The 21,090-nt window shown below is 45.3% G+C and overlaps 1 protein-coding gene across 2 annotated transcripts in view; it reads right to left on the bottom strand.

The window, feature by feature from the left end:
* The window catches only part of PDGFD (platelet derived growth factor D), a 192,267-nt gene extending 171,751 nt beyond the window's left edge, over positions 1-20,516 (bottom strand). For both annotated transcript variants that reach the window (XM_004604803.2, XM_004604804.2), the window contains exon 1: positions 20,052-20,516. In XM_004604803.2, coding sequence (XP_004604860.1) covers positions 20,052-20,175 — 124 coding nt within the window. In that variant the 5' untranslated portion in view covers positions 20,176-20,516. The remainder of the gene's footprint in view (positions 1-20,051) is intronic.
* Between the last annotated feature and the right edge of the window lie 574 nt (positions 20,517-21,090).

Genomic DNA, 21,090 nt, shown 5'->3' with positions numbered 1-21,090 from the left:
CCTCTCCTGAACAGGTTGCAAATCAGCTTGATCTACAATTCTGCCTCGAATATATTCCAGGGAGCTGAGCACAAGGATCAAGCTTATACATACAATGATGTTTTTAGAAACAAAGAACACAAATTCTCAGCTCTTATCATGACTTTTTAGTTTAAAATTCTTTTTAAAAATGACATATTTACAACTCAAAGCCCAACTGGGGTGTGGGGAAAGCTTCGGGTACAGCCCCTTGGCGGGAGTAAAGGATGGAGCTGGCCCTGCCCGCACAACCCACAGTGCAGAACCATGTGGGGGGCCTAGAACATTTCGTAAGGGAGCTCCAGGCAACCACAACCAAGTGCGTTACGCCCCCCCCACCCAGTCACCACAGCAACAAGATGGACAAAAGAGAAACAAAAGCCCAAATCTACTACAACTTTGGAGAAGAGAGATATAATGGTAATTCAACCATGAAGGTGCTGAGGAAGCCATCTGACTGCTTACCAATAGTTACTGCTGAGACAACCACAGCCAATCACAGGAGGCACCTGCAGAGGCCAGGAAACGCCCTTGAGTCCTTGGTCACCTGTACCACTTTGGACAATTCACTGTGCTTCTCGGTGCCCTGGTTTCGTCCACTAAACTGCAAGAAAACAGCCTAGACCAGAGTTTCTCAACTGGGCCAAGTGACCCCTGGAACACTCAGGATAGTCTCAGGGTAACAAACTGAAGTTGTATGTGAAAGGACAGGGGCAGGGCTGGCGCGATAGTACAGCAGGTAAGGTATTTGTCTCGTACGAGGACAACGAGGGTTCGATTCCCAGCATCCCATATGGTCCCCCGAGTAACACCAATAGTAATTCCTGAATGCAAAGCAAGGACTAACTCCTGTGCATCGCCAGGTGTGACCCCCCAAAAAAAAACAAAAACCAAAAAACAAAAAATGACAGGGGCAAGGTATAAGATGAGGGAGCCAACCAGTGAGACAAGGGGGCCCAGGGAGGAAATGGCTGGAAGTGGACCATGATGGGCAAAAGCTGGAAGCCACTTGCCTCGATGACCTCAAGGAACCAAAGTCTGGGCCAGGGAGATATTTCAAAGGGCTAGAACACATATTTGACATATGGGAACCCTAGGCTGGACCCCTAGCATAGGCCCCTCAGAGCACTGACACACATACCCCACCACCACCAAAAAGAAGAACCGTTGAGTCTTCTGGTATAAACATTTAGTCTGTATTAGAAGACATCAGCCATTAGTACCACTTGTAAGTTACAAATATTATCATGAAGGGATACTATGAAAAAACAAAGGTAAAGCATAAAAAATAATTCGGATAACAGACTGTAAATTCTGTTGCTCATTTCGCTAATATTTTTATTTCTGTCCCCTCCTAGTCCTTTTGCTGCTGACATTATTGTGATGACCAGGAGTCACACACAAGTGGTTTCGTGGCTCACTGTCTCCAGGGTGTCAGCCACATTGCTCTCTGTTGCTGATGGCAGGGGGGCGGGGGCGGGGGGCTACCCTGGAGGGGCACAGTGTCCCTGACACTGAGCTGATCACATTATATCCAGAAACTAATTTTTTTTGTTTTGGGGGGGCAACACCCCGAGGTACTCAGGGGTGACTCTGGACTCTTTCCTGGTTGGGGCTTGGGGGACCATATGTGGTACCAGGAATTGAACTGGGTTGGCAAGACAAGCGAGCTCCCCACTATACTATCTCACTGGCCTATATCCAGGAAGTAATCTTACGTTCATTCTGCAATATGGTTGTTTTTTTGTTTCTCAATTGCTGATCTCTGAAAGGGGTCAAGTAATTCCCCCAGAATACCTGGTTAGAAAGTGGTCAGGGCAACATTTCAGCTGAGGTATTGCTACCTCTAATCATTATTCCATAGAGCCTCTCATTCGACTAGATTTTCTTCTCATGCTAATGAATTTCATTAACTCCTTCTGTAATAAATTTTATGCTGTATTAGACAATGCCTGGATATCTTTAAGACCCTTTCTACACACACTGGAAGCCATCTTACCCAGTAAAGCTGAAAAGGACTGAACTCATCTATTTAAAATGCCAGAGTTTTACATTTTAGTACAACACATATAAATGTGCCTTCCTGGGACCAAGTTTTGATGAAGTACAGATCTTTCCTTTGAGAGTGTCTCATCCTAATGAAATTCTTTGTAATCTCTCTTGCATAAACCCTCTGCGCAACTACCCTATTTTTCCAATTTATTTATTTTGACACTTTCTCCCTTCTCTTCACTGTTGCTAGATGCCTGCGGGCAGCCCTGCACAGGGCTGTGATGTTTGCACACTTAGAAGTGCTGTTCACTTCAGCCGTGGCATGATGAGGACCACATACTCCTTGCCCGGGGCTCAAAGTGGCAGCACCCTCACCGCTCACCACCCTGAGTGTTGATGCCTGAACTCACAGCTTGGACTCAAAAGGCATTCACTCTCACCATACCAGCCTCCTCCTCCTGCTCTCTCCTTCTCAAAAGAAAAACGAAGAACACACGTGAAGGGATATATAGATGGAGTCTGTCAGACCTTGAAGATTTATTTTATTTTCACTCTCGTGTAACCAATTTGTGTTGTCTCACTTCTACCTAATTTCACAGCATCCCTTCATAGCAATTCACCGTGAAAGTTTGGGTATTCGATGAACTGCTTTTAGAAATCTCTCTCTCACTACCTCTCTCTCTCTCTCTCTCTGCCGGCTGCACTCATATTTTGTCATATCATGCAATGTTTATGCAAGTTTAGTAGTTATATTAATAAGGACAGCTGAAAGTTGTATGTTTGGGAATGAATACAACAAACCCTTGAAATCCGTCTTTCTTTTGTGGTGAAGCAGAACTGCACAAAAGAGAAGCAACGCAAAAGCTTCCCAATCATGGGGACTCATCAGTAAGATGTTTTATATAAAGACTAGAGCGTTTGGCTAATCCAGCTCGTGGGGGAAAGGATTTCTTGTTGCATTAATCTGCTCGTCCTAGAGGATACTCTCACATGTCTTCAGAGCAAACTTCAAATGACAAGATAATGTGCCTTAATACCAGGGAATGATCCGGATTTTGTGGGTTCTGACATGCGCATGCTTTGGGATGCTTTCTTTATGACCAAAAAAACACTAAATTCTATATACAAAATTGGGTAACAGGGCCATGGAAGGGACTTGATGAGGAAGCTCGAGCTGACCCCAATAGGTGCCTCTTTTCGGCCTCACTTGAGCTGACATTTACTCAAAGATTCAGTAGATGTTTGCTCCTACACTCCAGGGACTATTCCAGAAATGAGCAGGGTACAGTAAGGATTCAAAGAGATAAGTATCTAAATGGAGCCCAGGCTTGGGAGAAGACTGGGGCATAAAGAAATCAAAGTAAATGAGAAGATTCTAGCAAGAGATAGTGAGACTCATGTACGTCATTTCAGGGCACAGTAATAGCGCTGTTTAACTGTATTTTTTTAGAGCTGCTTCTTTGCTGAAAACAAGAGTGTGTCCTGAGTAAAAGGGTTTCAACAACCAGCAAGACAAGCCGTGCTGTGTGCAAACCACCGAGCGACAGGGCAGGGACTGAGTGGGCGCCCGGGCTCCCTCCCTTAGCGCAGCCTCTCAGAGCCCAAGTATTTGTTCTGAGCCCAGTTACACAGTGCTCAGCCCCTTTGTGGGATGAGGCATTGGAACAAGCAGCACAACTTGAGCCCTCCAATAAAAGAAGAAATAAATAAAGTTTTATAGACTATTGTGATCTATGAGCCATTCCCGGGAACAAAACCCAAAAGATGTTTCTAAAGTCAGTTAAGAGGGGGGGGAAAAAAAAAGAACTCCCAAACCAGGATACAAACCACTTTACTTGCCCCAGTTTAAAGCAAATTAAAACATTTGTGCTGAAAACTACCAACCTGTAAGTTTGACAGAACTGTGTCACTAAGCAAAAGTGGGAATGATGTATTTTTGTAATAATTTTAAGTACCTGTCAATTATGGGCCATAGAGTAAAATATAAATGTGATTTTAAAATGTAGAATTTTTCATGAGATTTTATTTTCCTAAAAAGATCTAAATTCAATAATATGTGAATTGTTGAATAAAACTGTATCAAACATATAATAGTCTGTCCCCTCAAACAACACACGATGATGATTTTCATGTTTTCTCAATCAGTCAGAAAGAGCAATTTAAAAAAAAGTCATTTAATGAAAGAGAATTTTATCATTATCTAAGTTAAATTAAGTTGAAAATGCAATGGAATAGCAGCGTTGGTTAAAGAGAGTTTTCCCATCCAGGCAGAGAAATGAAGTACCAGCTGCTGTTTTCATAAGAAGCTCCTCAAATATCAGAACTTCTGCACCTGGCATATAAACTGAGTAGCCTGGTTTTCTGTAAGTTTATGAGAGGACTTTTACTTTATTTTTTTAAAGAGAAAACACAAAAGTAGCCAGAAACCTCAGCTGTGACAATGCTGATGCAACAAGAAAACAACATAAACCGAGGAAAATCCCCTTTGCTGGGTTACTCATCCTCTCCTCTGAAAACGGGACTCAGGCAATTTCAGCACAACCGTATCTCAGAGTTTGAGAAAAGGTTTAAAAATTAAATATTTTCATGTTGGAAAAACACCAAGAATAACACGTGTTGACCTAAGTAGATGCTATTAAGATGCTGTGTGTCCAAATCAGCAATGATCAGCCACCTGGGGCTATGGGGCATTAGAAAACGCATTTGTCAGACATGGGATAAGTTACAAGTGCAAAATGCCAAACATATTAGAATATCCAACATAATCGAGCCACAGCTTGGAAGCCGATCTCAAGTGCTTGGGGAAAAGGCAGGTAGGACGGAAAAGTAAATGATGGTTAGAAGGATCACTCGGGATGGGAGATGCATGCTGAAAGTAGACTAAAATAAAATAAAATACAAAAAGAAAAATATAAAAAGAAAATTCAATTTAAAAATATTTGGAGGCTGAGGAGACAGTATAGGGGCACTTCAGGTGCATGCCTTGCATCTGCCCTAGCCTGGCTTCATTGCCAATGCCACCTAGCCACAGATCACTGTGGAGGACAGCTCTGCAGAAGCCTCTGAGCATCTGGGCTGGCACGATGACCCCTGCTACTGCATTTCAGGACCAGGGGTTTGAGCACTGCCATGAAAGGGGTTCTGGCCTCCTGAGTACCCCTGGGGAGACGCACCCCAAATCCAAGAGAAATAGTATCCAGATACAAACAGGTATGTAAAATCTGGTATCAAAATTAATTTTATGCATTTATGTTTCAAACATGACTACCAAAGATATTCTAATCCAAACTGGCTTCCACAAATATCTAATGAACAATAAGGACCTGCAGTGAACACGGCCCATGAGCTGCTCGGGAAAATTCACCTGAATTTCCTAATATATTAATAATAGCAGTTTCGTTAAATATCTCATCTAGATGCCTTTTTTTTTCTACATCTGCTCACCTATGGTATACAGGTACATCATTGGTGTAACTGTACCTGCACAGACAGTGTTCTACCTGCACTGATAAATACTGTGATGTGTAATTATCTGTTTACTAACAAAGTCATCAAGTTCACAGAATTTTAAGCACCTTTGCCCCAGAACCAAAACAGAAACTGTCAAAGAGAGAGCACACAACAGAAATTTAAGGAATAAATAAGTGAATGAATAAATAAGCGAAGGAATGCATGAGTCAAAAAATGCAGAAATGACACATTTGAGTTAAGGGTAATTTTAAGAACCAACTAAACTATAATGAGACAGGGTCACTACCTTTTCATCATGTAAGGACTTAATGCAAGTGAGAAAAAGTAAAACAAAACCCAAACAGAAGAGAGGAAGAGTCAGAATTTCCATAGCGTTATGACACGGTGCTGGGGCAAGTGAAAGCTTACCAGTACGTTCTCCAAGGCCCACAACCTAAATGCAGAATTAAGCTGACGATATGGATTTACTGGTCAGAATGATTCTAAGAAAAGGTCAGAAGTCTGGGCTTCACCAAGTGGGCAGCTTAACTAGTCTTCTTTGGAATCAAGACTGCTTATTACTTCCCTGGCAGTACTGAAAGAGATGGACACCAATGAACAAGCTTTAAAAGACACACATTGATTCTCCTGCTGCTGTTGAGCCCAGAGACTCAAGGTGAGGGTCCAGGATCCAGAAGTAAGAGTTTGGCAGGGCACCCTTCCTATAGAGGAGAGTTTTCCAAAGCGGGCCACCACCACTCTGTGGGGGGCGCTGAGATGATATAGAGAGGGAGCCTCAGATGCGACTGGCACACTCTGAATAACTCTTTATCTGAGAGAAGGTGGGTCAGACTAGCTCAGAGCAACTCCGTTTCTTGTTACCTCAGTAGCTCTGGTGGCCTCCTTGGCTTGTGGCTATACCTGGGACACACTGCCTTGTCTTGTCTGAGTCAAATTTACCTTACTCTCCCCCAGGGGGACACCCCAGGTGACAGCACTGAGGCCCATCCACACCACTGAGATTGCCACCTGAGCCCAGGATCCTTAACCACATGAATGCAATCTCTGGGGACCCTCAGCCAGGCACAGACTCCAGTACAGAAAGCGACAATCTGGTCTCAAGACCTCACTGACGGCAGACACTTTTGAAAACTATTTTGTGTTTTTTGTTAAAGTTGAGTGACAACAACAACAACAAAACGTATTCTAGGGGCTACTACCTTCAACAACTCTGGAATAGAGCGAGATGCCACTCAGGGTCTCACATAGACTCACTCGGTATGTGCTCCCCACCTCACCTCTCCTCAGCCACAACCGGAAGTCTTCATTCAATTTTATTTGCTTACCTCTGATTTGGGTTTAGGGACATACTTGACAGGGCTGGAAGGTTACTCCTGGCTCTGTGCTCAGTGCTGGGGATTAAACCCAGGCCTCCCAATGCAAAACATCTGCTCAGTCCATTGGGCCATCTCTCTTATAACCAAGATTTTCTCTTCAATCTTTCATTTTTAATGGGGGGGATTGGGCTACACTGCTCAGGGCCTACCCCTGGCTCTGTGATCATGGGTGGCCCCCGAAGTACTAAGGGCACCATATGTGGTGCTAGGAATTTGAAAGGGGGACAGCTAGATAACAAGCAAATGCCTTAGCCCCTGTCATATCTCCAGCCCCAACTTTCAAGTTCTATTACAGTTTAGATGACACAGTTATGATGTTAATGTTTATGGTTTGATGCACAAAATCATGCACCCAGATGCCCAGACTGTCCACCATGCTCCTTATGTCATTCCTACTGTACCTCTTCCTTCTCCACACCTCCTCCCCCACCACCTCGTCATTTCAATTCTGTAACTGAAGGCCAAGGGCTTGTGATAGTCTGGTGCCATCTACGGACAACCAATCAAAAGTTTCCAGCAGTGATCTGCACATACACAGACATCGCTGACTGCTACAGTTACAGTATCCTGGTAGCGAGGGTCAGGATTCAAGTTCCTGCACTTACTCAGACTCACAGATCTGAGCCTGCCTCACTCCCCATCCCACGAACATCCAAGGTGTTATCTTCAGCGAGCAGCCTCATGCTTTTGCCCCGAAGGTGATGAATGTCCAAGGACAGGTGATGAATATCCAAGCAATTCAGAGTCACAAGGGACTCGGGGTGGGGCCTGGGTAAGGGCTGCCCACAGTGGCTGAACGGCTGTGCCAACCAACAGCTGTGTGCACGCAGCTGCAGTTCAGAAAAGGATCTTTCAGCAAATCAATGTCTCTAAATTCATGGGTCTTATGAATCTTACTCATAATACATGAAATATTGATCCAACAGTTTAATTATATCTAAGTTTATTGATATATTACAGACCAAATTAGCTCTCTATTAATGACAGATTACTATTATGCTTAACTTATCTTTCCTATGAACTTGAAATTCACATATATATGAAACTCCCTACTTCAATTTACATTCTCAACCCAGAGAGGAAGTGAAAAAAAAAAAGGTGCAAAGCTGCTTTTTTTAATACTGCCATCCGGTGGTCAAATAATCATATTCCATATCACTTTTATTAGGTTGGAAAGGAAGTTCACATATTCATGAGTTAAGAATATTTTGGCCAATATCTCAAACACGGGAAAGAAAAAGAACCAGAACCTCCAGAACTTCCACTATGACACTCAGCTCTACAATTAAGTTAGTTCTATTATTATGATAATAAAAATGAAACTATTATCAAAGCTCAATTTATCCAAATAACATTGAAGGAATTTACCTTTTGGTCTCCAAAAATATTCGAACATTTGTTCAGACTTGAACACTGTGCTCAGCAACAGAAAAACTAATTAGTTTTTCTTTCTGAATTAGGTATTAGGATAAATGACTCATGATTATAATGTAGTAAACAAGATAGACTTAAAAAACAAAACAAATCATGGGGGAGGATATTGACTTTTGACTTCGGTGATGGTAAGGTACATGTACATCAAAATCATAAATGTTAACACTATAAACATGTTACCTAAACTATCACTGTCACTGTCATCCCACTGCTCATCAATTTGCTCGAGCGGGCACCACTAACGTCTCCATTGTGAGACTTATTGTTACTGCTTTGGCCATATCAAATACGCCACGGGTAGCTTGCCAGGCTCTGCCATGCGGGCAAGATACTCTCGATAGCTTGCCGGGCTCTCAGAGAGGGGTGGAGGAATCGAACCTGGGCCGGTTGCATGCAAGGCAAACACCCTACCCACTGTGCTATCGCTCCAGCCCACCTAAACTCTAATAATCATAAACATAAAACAAAATCAAAGCAACAACAACAGAAAAACTTAGGTTATATAAAACTTAGGCTCAGAAAATGTTACCTTGTCTTGTATTTATTCACATACATTATTTTATTGCTTGAACCAAAGCATAAGCTTTAACAGAATAAAAATGTGCTGAAAGCTAAACTGTTTCTGCAAGCAAAGCCAGTGCCTTCTGTCCTGGACTCTCTATCCCCTTGTTTCTGCCTCAGGTCTCCATCCAGAACTTTGCATTTAATCAAAGTATTTAATCAAGATTGGACAAATGAATGAGTCGTGTTTATGCTCATTAAAGTGGAGTTTGGTGAAAGTAGTAAATTAAAGACCTAATTCAGAGCAATACAAAGCCACAAAACTCTTTCCATGATATTTAAATGACCTTCGTGTACTCTGAATTTAAAATAAGGGGCTGGAGCAATAGTACAGTGGGTAGGGCTGTATGCATGCGGCCAACCCGGGTTCGATTCCCAGCATCCCATATGGTCCCCTGAGCACCGCCAGGGTTAATTCCTGAGTGCAGAGCCAGGAGTGACCCCTGTGCATTGCCAGGCGTGACCCAAAAAGCAAAAAACCAAAACAAAAAAAAAATAAATGAAATAAATTTACAATCATCATACGCACTCTAATTGTCAAATAATAATAAAACAGACTTAAATTCATGTTTAGAAAAATAATTTTATTAAAAATTATACTTTAAAAGGCCAAGTCATTAGAAATTCTCTTGTTTAAATCTTGGGGGGAAAGATAGAGTATAAATGTCATTCATATCTGTAAATCTGCAAGTAAGTGCAGATGCCTCTGTATTTCCTAACATCCACAATTCAATCATCCAGGCTGAACCTTCAGACCTGTTTCCGGGAGTGAGAGAGAGAGTATAACAGGCTATGGCACAGGCTCTGCATGTGGGATGGCCAGATCTGACCCCTGGCACCATACTGTATCCCAGGTACCATCAGGTACGGAATGAAGCCTCAAATGATCCCTGAGCACCTCCGGGCATGACCCCCAAACAGAACACCAGATTGGATTCACCTTCATTTAGTTTCACCTTTTTTAAAAACTCTATTCTAAATAACAAAATTTCATGTAACAGTAACTCGAATACTTATCCTACAAAGGAAAGTCTAAGAGAACTAATTATGGGTTTAATATAGAACTATATATATTAATATAATATATAATTCCATCTCTCTGAAGTTTTTTTCCCCCACTTGAGAAAGCTGAAAATTCTCCACATTTTATAGATAATAGTGCAAAGTTAAACCCAAATGTTCCTCTGCCTCAGGCAGCAATCTTAACATATGTGTGATCATGCCATGCTCAGCAAAGTCTCTTGGAACCACAGTTGAAGTCTTCATAGCAAACCATTGTCTATGATGCCCATTTTGCCTGGCTACCAGTACTCAAAAAATATCAGGTAATTTTATTATGTACCCATAGCTATGAAATCACTCATTTTCCAAACATGTAATCACATCATGACTTCATATTCAGTATGCATACATTATATTCATGCTTCTAGTCCCTCTGCTCCAGACTTCACCCACCTGGGTATGGCACGAAGCCCACAAGTTACGTTTCTATCTCCATGACTTTCCTGTCTTCTCTTCTTCTTTTATCTCCCATCCTGTTCAATAACATGGACGGCATCCGGATCAATTAACAGAAAGCTGATAGTCAGCCTCGAGCCACCCTAAATACCCTTCTAACCATTTGTTTGCCATCTGATAGTGAGAGAGTTCCTGTGGCCTAATGATAAAATGAAGACACTGATTGATGGATGGATTCATCGAACCTTATCGGGCATCTCCAATATGTCAGGCAAAGGAATGAGGAGGCAGCAGACTGAGTGATCTCCCCTCAGCAGACATTAGATATTTAAATCCAGAAGTTCTGTTGTGGATCTTATGGTGAAAGTGTAGCCAGTGATACCGGGAAAGTGTTGGGGGGTCTAATTCCTGTACTTCAAATGGGATATGTGGTCGGGACGGTAATTACACCCAAAAGCTCCCTGGAAAACAAGAGGAATGTTGTCTGGAAGAACGCAGGGAAAAGAGAATTAACACAGTTGAGGAATTCCGGATCTGGGGAAAACCCCAGTATTTTTTTTTTAATAATTACTTCCCTCTGATCTCTACAGAAGTATAGAGTTGACTTGAACTATGAGTGAGCTTCCCAGTAAGTCATGGTGAGTCTATGTTTACCCAATGATAGAGTGAAAAATATCGACAAAAAGACTTATAGGGCTGTGAAGGGGTGCATGCAAGTAAAGTCCAACATACTTATTGGCTGGGCTGAAGCGATAGCATAGTGGTAGGATGTTTGCCTTGCACGTGCCCGACCCAGGTTCGATTCCTCCGCCCCTCTCGGAGAGCCCAACAAGCTACCTAGAGTATCTCACCCACATGGCAGAGCCTGGCAAGCTACCCATGGCATATTCAACATGCCAAAAACAGTAACAAACAAATCTCACAATGGAGATGTTACTGATGCCCACTCGAGCAAATCGATGAGCAACAGGATGATAGTGACAGTGACAGTGACTTATTGGCTGAGTGAACAGATCTAGTAGGAAGGGAAAGTTTAGTAACAGAAGAGTAGTCCAGTGTGTGGGTTCAGAGGTGGAATAATGCACAGAAGCCCAAGCACACAGAACCCTCTGGCGGCTGATCTGCACATGCACTGCCTCTTCTGGCCGATGCAGAGTTAAGGCTAACTGCATACCCACAGAACTGTGATCACTGGGTAGCAACTCAAGCATTTTTGAATCATAAACAACATTAAGACATAGACAGAACAAAATGTATCTCCCTGCAAATCCATTCTTAATCATCTTTGAATCCCTCCATGCACGCATCCTTCCATCATATATTATCGATTTTCCTTTCCTTCCTCTCTTCCTTCCCACATCTTTCAGGATGACAATGCAAGTTCTCTCATTCTCTCACTATGTGGTGCTTTTCCCTTCCAGTCAAAGTACTGGATATTCTCTCTAGCCCTGGAGAATCTCGCTTTGAAAGGACCAGTCACCTCAGCCCCAGCCCGAGGATTCAGCAAACAACAGTTCAGCAAACAACAGCCTGCAGGCCCACTGCCTGTTCTCAGTAACATGCTCTAGGGACCAAATCACACCATTCTCTTACCCTACAATAACAGGGTTGAGTAGCTGGAAAAGAGACTCTTTAAGGTGTGAGAAGCCTAAAATATTCATTATCTGGCCCCTGCTGATAAAACGTCAGCCAACCTCTAAAATTAATACAACCTATTAACTATTCTTTCCATCTAAAAGACAAGGAAGAGGTGTTTTCGGTATCTTTATTTAAGTTATTCATTAGTTATCTGAATCCTAAAAGGTATAACACAAAACGCTGATAATCTGTTAAGTTTTACTAAGAGTAATAACAACATTCTACTGATATCCAGGCTACCACTGTTCCTTTTCACTGGTAAGTGTGGGCAATTTTCTGGTTAAAATCCATATATACTTAACCGTTGCTACCATTTCCACTTCATAGACCTGTGAAATATGCAATATAAATTATCCTTTATGATTCATGGACAATTCCCAGTGACATGTGGAGACAGGTTAGTCTGTATATGCTAGAACAAAATGACAGGCTGGGGCGCTCCTAGACAGCAGATATTTCTTCACAGTTTTAGAGGCTAGAGTTGAATGTCAAGGTCTTTTTTGTTTGTTTCTGTGTTTTCACTTTATGGAAGGGACAAAAAAATCTCTTTGGTGTCTCTCTTATAAGAGATTCCAGCCTCATGTCTAACCACTTCCCAAAGCTCCCTCTTCTGATCGCCATCATGTGAGGGTTAAGACCCTAACAGAAATTTTGAGAGGACCACCCAGTCATTGCAGGTTGGAACTATTTTCATTTTACAGGAAGCATACGCACTAGCTTCAAGGTCCACAAATACGCAAGGAAGCAAGAGAAGGACTAGCTGTCACTTCTTGGAGTTAATTGTGCCAGCGGCCAGCCCTGCCCTCTGTCATCACAGCGGGCTTGAACCCTGCTGTGGAAACCACACACACACAGACAGGGGAAACTCACATGGTGAACCAGGGCAAGCGGACTGGCAGGACTCGCTACACAAACTTTATGAATTCATCTCAACACTCTGTGACACTGAGTTTGGCTTTTCAGGGAATTTGCTGCCTCTGCATTCCTTCGTTTAGTTGCACTTGACACAGGCTGCGGGAGGGCTAAATTCTGTAAAAGTAGGCTTTTGCTCGGTTGCTTGCTAAATGTTGAAGCACAACGCAGGACTTCTTGTTAGCGTGGCTTAGAACTTCACTGGGTCTGAAATAACTTGTTCAAAACAAAGATAGCAAATTTCACCCATGTTCACGTCTAAGCACTTTCTATTTTGGCTTGGGTTTTAAGAGGCCACAGCTGGCGGTGTGGGGCTGTGACAGGGCTGGTGACTAAACTCAGGGCCTCACATCCACGAGTCTGATGTTCTATCACTTGAGCTATTTCTCCAACCCCTTTCGAACACTTTCCTAGGTAAGATGCTACACTGAAAATTATGTCTTTATGCAATGAACAATAACAACAAAAATGACTCAAGTAAAAAGCCCCTCCATTTGTTTTTTATTTTTCTTGCTTTTGGGGAGCCACACCCAGCAATGCTCAGGGGTTACTCCTGGTTCTGCACTCAGGAATTACTCCTGGCAGTGCTAGAGTAATTTTCTTTCTTTCTTTCTTTCTTTCTTTCTTTCTTTCTTTCTTTCTTTCTTTCTTTCTTTCTTTCTCTCTCTCTCTCTCTCTCTCTCTCTCTCTCTCTCTCTCTTCTTTCTTTCTTTCTTTCTTTCTTTCTTTCTTTCTTTCTTTTTGTGCTAGTGCTAGAGGTACCACAGGGGAGGCTGGGGATTGAACCCAGGTCGGCCGTTTGCAAGGCAAACGCCCTATCCACTTGTACTAACTATCTCTCCAGCCCCAAAAGTCCTTTATTTGGGAAAAGAGCCGTGCTCGGAATGAGAGGCAGCTCACATGTGTGGCCAGTGCTATCTGAGACCTCCCACACAAAACCTGCATTCAGCAAAAGCACAAAAACACACCTTATTCGTCTATCGACAGCAAAGGTAGCAGGAAGATGCCAGCACTGCAGAAGTAAAAAAGCGGAGAAAAGATACACTATTACATGCACCGAGAACAGCTTTACAAACAAGGCATGCTTCATCCTCCTGGGAAAAGGAACGCTCAGAAGAAGATATTTCTTCCTGTATGACACTTGTGCACTTTCGCGTCTCGTAGGCTTATTCTTTTATTTATGGCTTACATTTGGTCCTGAAATACTGCATGGGGAGACAGAACATTTGTGCGGCAACATTTGTCTTGGATTCTTCCCTTTCTGCTGTCATATATTATCTCCCCTGTAGCTTTTTTGCTGCAACTGTCCTTCACATAAATGTTAATGGAAAAATCTTCCCTTTTAAAATGACATTCATTCTGAAATGCAGTAGCTCGAAAGAACCTAAAATATGGCAAAATCCTAAACCAGTTGTTCTCATGATTTTCACAGCCCCATTGGGACAGATTGAGGAGGGTAGGCACCCAGCTGAGGGGCACCCCAAGGAGGACCCCAAGCACCTAATGGACGGGGATCTGGACCAGCAGCATCAGTTTTGTCTTTTGCTTCCACGTGGAAACAGGTGAATCCTGTCTCTTGGTGGCACATCCCCCGGGCAGTGGGCTGGTATGGTTCCTGCTTCCAGCACGAAATGGAGCACACGTTATGCAGACACACAGTGACCCACATCTCTCAGTAGCTTTCCGATGCCCTCAGTAAAATGCCCCAGTTCCTTGCCTTGGCTTTGCATATCTTCCACTAGTGGACACAGGGTTTCCTTTGTTTTCATCTCTCAGTCTTAGCCTAAGCTGTTCTATCCGCTGGGAGACTCCACCTTCTCCACTGCTTCCACTACTGGGGTGGGCGGTGACCGGCAGATCATGTGGTACCAGTGAGGGAACGTGGGGCTCCCACATGCTTTGCAAGTGCACCAGCCCACTGAGGCATTTTCCCACTGCTCCGAACCTCTTCACGTGTCCTTCCCCAGTCCCTCATGGATTCGGGGAACACCCATTCCCATGTGCATGTATGTACCTAGCACATGAGAGTGTTTCAAGCTTCTTTTCAAACTTCAAAATGCATTGTTTCCAGTCTGACAGTGAACTTCAACAAGTGTAACAAAACTGTGGTGATAGAGTAGGGCTTTTCTGTTCAAGAAGGGATGAAGAAGTGGCAGCGACACAGGGTCAGCATCCCCATGGCCTCTTAGTTACCCTCTGTGGTACTGCTGCGTAACTCGTGGACACCCAGATGCACCTGAACGGTCTCAGCAACATACTGTAATCACTAAGCCTCATTGCTGCCCACGAGGCTCCAAGAAGACAGGGACTCTCGTGTTTCATTGATCATACACCACCAGTTCACTGATAGCCCACAGAGAAACTGATGGTTGCATCTAAGGGCAACTGTTGCAAGGGGAGTCAGCAGTTATAAAGAACTATCTGAACATCCATTTCTATTTTCCAACTCCCATTCTCCTTGGTGGAAGCCCAGTCTTATCTAAAAGCATTAGAAGTAGCTTGCAGCGGAATGTTAGTCCTATTTTAGTAAAACAGAGACCCACTAAGATGTTTGACGTGTGCCATTTTTCAGGCTAATTGGATCATTTCGGGGAAGGAAGTTCAAGAGTAAGCTCCAGCAGGAATACAGTCTGCACTATGACTCAGCTCTCAAAGGCTGAGACAGAAATTCACAGATTCACCCAAGATCCTGTAATAATAAACTCAGACTAGATATGTGTTCCCCCTGACAATGTGCTTATCGCTGGTCATGTAAGTCCAGTGACTCTGGGATATTACTTCATTGTTTGACTTTGCTGTTCTGAAACTATGAAGCCTTACTTTTTGTATCCTGAAAGGGAAAATGTGATCAGTGAAAATCTAATCAGCCAATGAACAAACAATGCTTATCACCATAACTTACAACCTGGTGGGAACTCCCAATGCACAGTCTATGGGCACCTGGCAAAACTTGCCTTTTTGAACGAATTTCTATTAATAGAATCTACAGTGATAAGCTGAAGCCATGTTGTATTTAAAATATGTAATCACCATGATTTATAAGATGATGAGGGCTTAGGCACAAAATACGAACACAGAAACACATGATTTTGACAAATCTACTTTTTTAAGCTTTCAGACACTAAAAATAACTTGTTTACATTTCCCTCTCTCTCATTAGCATCACTTCCAAGTTCTGATTTTTGAAGTCAGTGTGCTTCCATCAATGATGGTAACAGAAGAAACCCATGTTATTTAGGGGGGGAAAAAACCTTGGCTACTTAGAAATCTTAAGACCACAATCACTAACACCGCAGGCCTATCCCAAGGCGATGGTTCTGTAACAGACACTCAAGTCATGGCATCTAAAAGGGCCAAGCAAAACTAATTTCAGAATCATTTACCCACACCTGTACTTACTGAAAGCAACAAAACCAAGAGTGCATCTGTATTCTCAGCCCTCGAGCAGGAAGTTCTATCTAGTCGATTTGAAAATAAATGATACTGTCAGTTAATTGCTACCTTTATACTTCCAGATCCACAGCAAGCAACACCAGTTGTGGCCAGTTATTACAAAAGCACAGGCCTTAAAATAAGAATACGTAGATGCTGTTGCTAAATTAAGGCCTGCTCTGTGCCAAGAGGTGGGTGAGGATGGGTTGCAAGAGCAAATCACTCTGAGAAAGAATAATAAAGGTGGTTTAGGGAAGTGTAAACATTCAATTAAGTGCTGCAAACCCTTCTATTTGAATCCTTCTTACATGGAGAATCCACTGTCCTTTTGGAGACAAGTCCTGCCCCCTCCTCCGCTGAGCTGACTTGCCCTCTTCTGGCAGGTGCTAGAGGGGCTCTGAAGACATCTGTTTCAGAACAAGGAATACAACCACTCCCAAGTTCTGGAAGGCAAGAGACAGCGACAAACAGGCGTCCCATACTTTATTTCCGTATTATGTGTTAGCTACTCCATTTATTTGGAGCTCTCAGATACCGTAGTTAGGAAAGATCATGTTGGATGGGATCCAAAATCTCCTACCCTGAGCAGAAGGCCTGCTCCCATTCTTCCTCCTCTGACCTTCAATTAAGGTAGCAACAGACAGAGTCAAGAGGACAAATGGATCGCACTCAAGTGTGAAGATGATTCTGTTGGAAGATGATGGTTTCGAAACCCCCCATTCAGAGGTCACGTCTAATTTTGAGTGTGATTTCCTTCCATTTATAACCTGCGGCCCAGATCTGTAAGAGACCCTAAATAAATGTGTAGAACTTTTATCTTATTTTTCCCTTATTAAAGTCCATATCCATATATATCTTCCCCAAAGTCCAGCACCTGCTTTTATCACTGTCACTGTCATCCCATTGCTCGTCAACTTGTTCAAGTGGGCACCAATAACGTCTCCATTGTGAGACTTGTTGTTACTGTTTTTGGCATATCAAATACACCACAGGCAGCTTGCCAGGCTCTACCGTGTGGGCAGGATACTCTCGGTAGCTTCCTGGGCTCTCCAAGAGGGACAGAAGAATTGAACCCAGGTCGGCCATGTGCAAGGCAAATGCCCTACCCACTGTGCTATCGATCCAGTCTTTTATAGAACAGCCAAAAGACAATATTGCAATTTTTAATGATCCATTAAGGAACTTCACTAAAGCAAGTTGGAAGTGTGGAGAATCATAACAAGGGCTTCATATTATAAATTATGATTTCCTTCTAGTCAAATATGACCATTAAGATTCTTCATGTGATGGGACCAAATGGATAGTAGAGCAGGTAGGGTGCTTGCCTTGCACACAGCCGGCCTGAGTTCAACTCAGACACTTCACAGGGTACCCAGAGCCCTTCCAGGAGTGACCCCAAGCTGAGCATGGAGCCAGAAGTGACCCCATGCACTGCTGGGTGTGTCCCAAAATAAAACAAACAAAACCCCCGAGATTTTCCAGATGCTGTCTAGACACCTCCAAAGACCTCTTTTACTTATTCTCTCATCAAAACTATGGCAAATATTTCAATTACTTTTTTATAGCCAATCTCCTTGTAAGAAGACCATGGAGACTTTTTCTCCCCCAATTACATACGCACTGTATGAAATGTTAATATTTCTGATACACTGTATTATCTTGGCCTTTGGAAGACTTAAAACTATTGCTAAGGTTTTACCTCCTAAAATTGAATTTCTCCCCCTGGGGGGGGGCAATTATCAGCCCTCCTAGAATGCATGCTCTGAAACAGTGTTTTGTAAGCTTTTTCTGAACATGGCCCCTTCTGACTTGTTTGTTTCCTGGCCAATTGGAGTACTGGCTGGCCCCTAGTTTTATGCTATGCCCCTCAAGGAATATCTTGGGGCACACAAGGGAGCCATAAGGTCCCCAGTTGAGAAAAGATGCTTTAGATTAAGGACTAAATGCTTTCTGGACATTTCCCACATGAACGATCCATTAACATTTTTTCCTCTGACTCTTAAGTTTTTTAAGGGTTGTGAGGTGCAGTTTCAGGGCCATACCTCAGGAGACCATGCAGTGCTGGGGATCAAAGCTTGGCTGGTCCCCACTCAAGGAAAGTGTTTCAACCCTGGGCTTATAATAGCACCTTTAACCTAACTATTTCTTCTATCTTCCCCACGCTTGCTTTTAAAAGTAAATTAAAAAAAAAAACAAACACAAAAAACGAATGTAATTATTGAGCAATCTGAACTAATAAAAATTTGTGAGTGTGAGTGTGTGTACTATTAAGAGTAATTGCAAAATAGCCATAGCTGAAAATATGAAGAAATAAACTCGGGGTCATTTACAAAAAATTGTACACCCTACAGTGAAATTACTCTTCCCCATTAAACAAAAAATATTGTGAGCAACTTGAAATGTGGTTTTGGTCTGAATCCTGGGTACATGAACAATGGCTGCATACTTTTCATTTTTTGTCCTTGACTTTCTGGAACTGCTACTCGGGGGCTAAGGATTACAAAAGCATGGCCATGGAGTCTCGCTGATTATAAATGAGTGTTTACTCTGCCAAGCCAAGAGGACATAAAAAGGGCCAATGTGAACCGACATAAAAACTTAATCGGAGTGAATGACCATGGCAGCATTCACAGGTGGAAATCAAGCTGGAAAAGTTTGGCCTTGGGCATACATTGAGCTTTTTTTGTTTCAAGTTTGAAAAACACATGTGCTTTAATTCTCCATCTGAAGGGCCATCAGCATGCACTGCACAAGTACTTCATTGAAAGTACTTCCGCCGTGCGGAAGGAGTTCTAGGACCAGAGGGGACCCCTCGGTCACGAGGTGAGCCCTATTCTCCGTGTCCTGCGCCCACCTCCCACCCCTACACTTTGGCAGGTGCCCACGCGCTCCAGGAAGCATCATCTCCTTGGCTTTGGAAAGAACAGAAAAGATATTTGTTTCTGTGTGTCCCAAAGTTCAGAAGCCATCCGCACGGTCTGGATGGGCCAGAGACCAAGAGAGACACTGGTGTGGCTCACCCGAGAGTCCAGTGTCATCCCAACTACCGGGACCCGCAGGCTCGGGCAGCACGGGTGTGGACTGGCGGAGTCCGCTGTGCCAAGGACGCACAAAACTGGGGGAGGGACGAGGAGTGAATTTCTCCGCTGCTGGGGCGCTCCGAAGTAAGGGAACTCAAGCAACGGACAGGGCCCGGGAACACAGGTGTCCTCCAGACCCCTAGAGAACAAGGGACTGCTGCAGAGCTGCAGAGCTCGGGGGTACGTGCGCCCCCGCGGATCCACCGAACCCATGTCCCCTGAGACGGCCCCGGGGGAGAAAGGACTCAAAGACCGCCTGTCCCTCGGTCTCCGGACCTGCCATCTCCCCCGCGCTAGGGGACAGCGGTCTCGAGGGGCGACTCGAACTCTCACACACGTCCCGTCGTCCCCCGGGTGGCATCTCCACTCCCAAGGGCTCCGCGCCTGGCCGACGGGGGCATCCCTCCAACTTGGGGGTCCTGGTCCGAGCGTTCTGGAGGCCGGACCCGGAGTGTGCGCGGCGCCCAGGGTAGGGGGGAATCCCCGAACCCCGAGACCCCAGCCCACCACAGTCTGCAGCCAACCCCGAGGGCGCGGCGCTGTCGGGACCCCAGGCAAAACGCGCCCCCCGCATCCCGTCTCCGCCACCCCGGGCAGTCACCCAGGTCTAGGGCAGAAATTTAGACAGCGACTCGAGGGTCCCCCGGGCCGCGGGCGCGCGGAGAAGCGAGCGTCTCACCATGCCGCCGGAGGTTGGCGTGGCGCAAGGCTCGGAGGGATGCGCCCTGCGGGGCGGCCGACGTGTCCCGAGCGCTGCAAAAGTTGGCGCACACCAGAGCGCACACGAGGACGAGCCGGTGCATTGGGGACCGCCGCCGGGGGACCGCGCCGCTGCGAGGAGAAGAAGCCGGATCCGCTCCCGGGACGCCGCCGCGCTGGCCCGCTTCTGCACAAGTGGCCGCGCGCGCCGCAAACTTCCTGCAGGCGCCGCTCGGCCGCGCGGGTGATGCGGGCCTGGCCGCCGCGCTTCCTGCCGCAAACGGGACAAACAACAGGTTGACGCCGCCCGGCGCGCCCCCACCCCCGCCCCCGGCGCCCCCGCCCCCGGCGGCCAGCAGCTGCAGAGCGCACAGGCTGCAGGGGGCGGGCGGGCCCGGGCGGCGGCGCGCACTAGACAGCGGCGCGCGCTCCAAGCCTGCCCCGCGCGCGTCCCGGAGGCCCCGCGCGCGCTCCGCCCGCCCCGCGCGCTCCAGGCCGGCCCCCCGCGCGCCCCTTAGGCCCTGCGCGCTCCAAGCTGGCCCGGTGCGCTCCTCGCCCGCCCCGCGCGCGCCCGGGAGGCCCCGCGCTCTCCAAGCTTACCCTGCGCTGCGGCGCCGCAGCCTAGAGAGCCTGCCCAGATCCTCCCCGACGGCAGCCCCGGGCGCGCGCGCGACACCCGGACGTGTCTCAGGCCTGGTCAGATTCTCTTAACTCACCCGCGACCCCGACCAGGTCCTACGGAGCCTACTGTAACCCGCCGACAGGGTGGGAAGCACCGGTCCCCCGCACTGAGCCCAGATTCTGAGCTCAGGTGAGTGTGAGCCTGAGAGTGGAGGCCGGGGACCCCGCAACGCCCCGTGTCCTTATCCTCGCGACTTCCAGCGCAGCCTGGAGCGACCGCACTGGGGGTCTAGCCCACAGGTGGGACTCGCATGGCACCCGCGCCACTCTGGCCTGCTTACCTGGGCCCTTCACTTGCTCTCTTAAACTTTAGTTTGGGGGGAGGTTGTTGTTGCTTT

The sequence above is a fragment of the Sorex araneus genome, chromosome 3 (genome assembly GCF_027595985.1).
Source record: "Sorex araneus isolate mSorAra2 chromosome 3, mSorAra2.pri, whole genome shotgun sequence".
NCBI lineage: Eukaryota > Metazoa > Chordata > Mammalia > Eulipotyphla > Soricidae > Sorex > Sorex araneus.
Note: the sequence above shows the minus strand (reverse complement) of the source record. Positions and strands in the feature narration are given on the sequence as shown.